The 5,083-nt window shown below is 59.7% G+C and overlaps 1 protein-coding gene across 1 annotated transcript in view; it reads right to left on the bottom strand.

Annotated features, from left to right (window-relative positions):
- The window catches only part of FOXP4 (forkhead box P4), a 39,210-nt gene that overhangs the window by 26,840 nt on the left and 7,287 nt on the right, over window positions 1-5,083 (bottom strand). The window contains exon 2 of the mRNA XM_009638260.1: window positions 3,219-3,308. Coding sequence (XP_009636555.1) covers window positions 3,219-3,308 — 90 coding nt within the window. The remainder of the gene's footprint in view (window positions 1-3,218; window positions 3,309-5,083) is intronic.

Genomic DNA, 5,083 nt, shown 5'->3' with positions numbered 1-5,083 from the left:
GGATCCCTGGGGGCCACATCTCCTCCAGGGGCACGGGGTGCTGGCACGGCTCGTCACGCCAGTGGAACCTGCAGGGATTGAAGCGACTCCTTTGCCCCCCTGTTAACCCAAGACGCCGTCGCCGCTCTCGCAGCAGCGGGGGATGGCGGTGGTGGAAGGGGCTACGGGCTGGGAGAGCCGGGGGCTCCGGGAAGGAGGAGGGGGAGCGGCAGGGGGGGAAGTGGGGACGGACGGCGGGGCTGCAAAGTTCAAATGGAAAAATCTAGCGCCGCGCGAGCTGAGACGGACGGGCTGCTGTATTTTTTCCTGGAGAGGGAACGCAGAAGGGCTGGTATTGATCTGTCTTCATTACCCATTTCACTCAAGTTTCAAATCAACAAAATACACTTTTCCGCTCCGCTGCCCTCCCCACCGCAGCAGACAAAAGAAAAGCAATTTCCCGCAGTTTGCTCCAAACTCCTCTCCCCTTCCCTCAGCGCCCTTCAGCCCCTCTCCCATTTCAGAGGCTTTTTAACCTCAGCAAGTTGCTCCCGTCGGAGGCTGGGAGACCCCTGGGCTCCAGGGGCTGAGCTGGGGAAGGGACCCCAAACAGGGCACCCTGTGATTCAGTGGTGCCTCCAAGCAAGAAACGCCCCGGCACCAAAACCACGGGGTGCTGCCTTTCCAAACACGCTCCAGCACCTTGTACCATGGGCTTTAACGCATACTGGCAGCATCTCCCCACGCCTGCAGGATCCCAGGGGGGATCCGCTGCTCCCGACCAGCCTTGTGCGGGAGCGGAGCGCCCTGCAGACCATCTGCAGCAGAAGTCCTCCAATGCAACCCTTTGCCAGTATCCGCCAAGTTTCTACGAGTTCTAAAGTTGCAAAGAATTAAAACCATTTTAAAATGTTTCAGGGTGGGGTTTTTTGGCTTTTTTGGTTTTTTTTTTTAGATGCAGCTATAATGCGAGTGTCAGCCGTGAGGCTCTCCATGCACAGCTACACCTCCAGGCGTCTAGGGGGAAAGAGGGTTCATACTCCAAAAAAAAAAAAAAACCCAAACAAAAACCAAGCCTCAGGATCCCTGGGGAGCCCAGCAGCTCCTTGTTTAAGAGCACACCATCACCGACTGTCTTTAATCTTCCCACTGGCTTCGCACCCCAGATGCGTCCCGTCCCTATCAGCAGGGCGGCAGGGAGCTCCCTGCAAACGCGTGGTGTCGGCAAGCGTGGGGGACCCGCAGTGCTGCTGGGTGCTGGGTGTTGGGGGGGGGGGGGGGGGAGCCAGCCGGCGGAGAGCTGAGGGGAGGCCACTGGAACAGCTTCTCCCCAAAACACCCAAGCGATGTGGACGTCCAGTCCCCAGCCCCGGGGGGCTGCGGTGCAGCTGCGTCTCTGCAGGCAAAGCCCATGGGGGTCCGGGCTGGGGCACTGAGGGCACCCTGGGTCCCAAACGTGGTTTGCTTGTGCTCCAGCTGCACGTGCCGGCTCTCCTGCTTGATCTGTGACTGGGACCCAGCCTTCCTCCTCCTCCTCCTCCTCCTCCAGCCGTCCTGGCCAGTCTCATCCACACCACTCTGCCGTTAGATAAACTTCCTTTCAAAGGAGTCTGCTTAATCCTCTATCTCCCCTCGGTCAGATCCCGCTCCAGCTGCTGGCCGGGCTGGCGGGGCCGGAGGGGGGAGGAAGAGGCCGGTCGCTGCTGAGTTATGAGCTATTTCTGACTCACGTCTACAACTTTCACAAGTCCTTTTGCAACACAAAAAGGGAGGAGGGGAGAGGAAGGCAGATCCAGTTCACTCCGGCAAAGCCGCCGGCCAGATGGGCAGGGAGGGGAGGCGAGAAAAAGCAGCAGAGAAGGGGGGAATGGGACGTTAAGCAAGCGGGCGAAGCGTGCGCCTGTGCATCGCAGCCGGGGGAAGCGGCGGAGCGAGCGGCAAGGGATGGGCAGCGGCAGAAGCGCAGGCAGGAGAAGCGTAGGCAGGAGAAGCGCAGGCAGGGACGCGCACCCACGGAGGGGAGCGAGGCACCGGTTACCGGAATCTGACTTCACCCTCGCTGCCTTTGTCCTTCGCAGACATTTTCCACGCAGTGACTGCATTTCCTTCCTGCAAGCACCGCTGGAAAAAGCCGCCTGTTTGTGCCGCAGAAGCCCTGAGTAATTCCCACTGCTCACACCCGGCTGCTGCTTCCCAACCTGGTGGGGCAGCTGGAGGCGGGGGGGGGGGGGGCCGGGGGCCCCCCGCCGCCCACCCCGGTACTGGGAGCACTGGGACGGCGTCGCTGCCAGCTGAGGTTCAGCCGTGCCCTGGCGATTGCCCATCCCAGCCCCATCCCTCGCCACCCACCCGCCACTGCACGGGCTCAGCCTAGCATAGACAGGACCTCCAGCTCTGAGAGTGCTTGTGCTAATTACTTTCCTTTGTTAATTAAGCCCACGTGGCTCTAATAAGGTAACCTGCTGTTCTCCGATAAATTTAATTAGCCTGAAGGGAGAGCCCCTCCGCACAGCTATTTAAATTGTCACTTCCCATCGCTGGGGCTTTGCTGCTTTCTGCCTCCCCCTCTCTCCAGGTTTGCACCCCTCTTCTGCCCCATTCCTTTGGCAGAAGAGGGCAGCAGGGGAGCAATGGGGAGGCCTCCCCCCGCCCCATGGGAGCAGGACGCCACCCAAGGGTGCTACACCTACCCAAAGCCCCGCTATTTCCACCCAAAGCCCCGCTATTTCCACCCAAAGCCCCGCTTTTTCTGCCAGTGCCACAGAACCCCGCCGCAGATGGGCCTTCATCCCGTCCCAGCGGCTGTCCCGCGCCGGAGGAGCTGTCCTGGCTCCAGCCCCAAAGGACTGTCCCTCATCCAGCCCCCCCATCCTGCTCACAGCACCCAGCACCAACCCTGGGGTGCCCCAATCCTGGCAATCTCTGCACCTCCCTGTCCCAAACGCTGTCCCAAGGTATGGTGGCACCCAGTGACCTTCTCTCCCCGGTCCTTATGCTGCCTGGAGCCAGCCTTTGCCTCCCATTGCCCTTTCCCACCATATCAGCACAGCATCTGGAGGTTTACAAGGGACTTAACGCTTTGTGGGCTCCTGGTGTGCTCTGGTCACGATGGAGGTGACGTGTTTGCGTGGGCGCTCTCCCCACAGCACCAGTTTGCAGCTGAGCCCATCCCAAAAAGGGGGTGATGGGGACACGCACACACGCACACACACACACACACACACGTCCTCGGGGCTCACCTGCACCGCCGGCTGCTTGCCCTCATTGCTGCTGGGGGAGCTCAGCCCCGTGGCCTGCTGCAGCAGGAACTGGCGTGCCACCTGGAGAGCCTGCAAAAGAGACACAGCAGGGTGGGCAGGAGGAAGGCTGCCCTCTTCCTCCTCCGGGCACATTCCCCCTCCAGCTCCACGGAGCAGTGCCCAGACGCGGGGCTGGCCGGACTGGTTCTCGGTGGGGTTTGCTCATTGCTGCTGGGGGAGCTCAGCCCCGTGGCCTGCTGCAGCAGGAACTGGCGTGCCACCTGGAGAGCCTGCAAAAGAGACACAGCAGGGTGGGCAGGAGGAAGGCTGCCCTCTTCCTCCTCCGGGCACATTTCCCCTCCAGCTCCACGGAGCAGTGCCCAGACGCGGGGCTGGCCGGACTGGTTCTCGGTGGGGTTTGATCCATGGGGTGCAAGCAAGGCACAAGGAGGGCAGAGCTCCCCAGTGCTCCCTCCTGCCACACCAGTATGACCAGTACATTCCATTATGGACCACCGCTCTCCCTACACCCCTGGAAGGCCACGGGGACCTGGGGACAATCCTTTCCTCTTCCAAAAACCTCCTCCCCATCTTCAGCAAGTCACCAGGTCCAGCATCTCCGTGCCTCTGGCAGGTTTTCACTGGGTCATCTCCAGCCTCCCCCAGCCCCAGCCCCGGCACAGGCATTCCCGGGCCAGGCACAACCGGGATCCGACTGAAGGTCCGGTGATTTATTCCACCCTTGCATGGAGCCACCACTGCATTTCTGCCACAGCTGACATCCCCTGTGTCTAAATCTACCATGTATATTTAATTTTACATCCAATTGTCACGCTGGAGCACCAAGAAGTCCCAGTCACCACCCAGATTCAGATCAGGCCAGGTGCAGGATTACACTCTGAATTAATAATCCATCAACTCATGGAGCTTATGGTGACACAGGAGGAGTTCAGCAACTCGCACCAAGTGACCAAGATGAAACCTGCTTATTTTTATGGGTGTTTGCCTAGAAGGAGTCAGGGGTTTCCTTAACTTGTTTGCAGGGATGAAGGGGTCTCGCTGGAAAGTCGCAGAAGGGGCAAAAGAGGGAGAAACCACCATAAATCGATAAAAAAACCAGTTGTGGAAGCAAGTGCAGGCACAAGCAACCACGAGCGAGCTGTGCACTGCAGCGCCGGCGGCCGAAGCAATTGAAATTAAGGAGAATCCTGCAAGGAGACAAGGAGGGGAGAGGAGCAAGTGCAAGCCGGCAGAAGAGCCGGCCGGTCACAGGCGAGCACGGCCGGGGTGAGCCCCGGTGTGCGTGCAAGCTGAGAAAAGGAGCTTCATTCAAGAGCTGAGAGCCAGGAGAGGGAATAAAGCCCTAAGGAAAACAACCCTGCGGTACCCGGCTGCTGCTCCCAGACCCGCTTCCTCATACACTCCTTATTTTGGCTTTTAAAGAATTTTTTTTCTTTTTTTTTCAGCGCGCTGCCGGGCGGCCCCGCCAGCGGCACGCGGGTTCCCCCGGTTGTCATCACCCCGGCCGTAAATCACCGCCCCAGCTTCCAGGAGGCGGCCGCACGCCCCGAGAAAGGGCCGCTTGTTAATTCTCCGCATTTCCAGCTATAAAGAAGAAAGCCCCCAGCTTGCGCGCCGCCCCTCCAGCTCTCCCTGCCGAATCTGCTCGCAAACCGGAGTGGCATCACCCACAGTGTGGACGCACCGTAATACACCACTCCAACCCATGCGCTATTTATTTAACCTCTGCAAACCGAGGAGCACCCGCAGCACCCTTGAACACTCGCTCAGCGGAGCATCCGTGAAGACCCTTTACCTGCGTTTTAATCAAAAGGTCCCATTTCACGCTCCTCTCCGCAGGGGTT

This window comes from Egretta garzetta, unplaced genomic scaffold, assembly GCF_000687185.1.
Source record: "Egretta garzetta isolate BGI_Z169 unplaced genomic scaffold, ASM68718v1 scaffold105, whole genome shotgun sequence".
Lineage (NCBI taxonomy): Eukaryota > Metazoa > Chordata > Aves > Pelecaniformes > Ardeidae > Egretta > Egretta garzetta.
The sequence above is the reverse complement of the archived record's forward strand: the minus strand, read 5'-3'. Positions and strand labels throughout refer to the sequence as shown.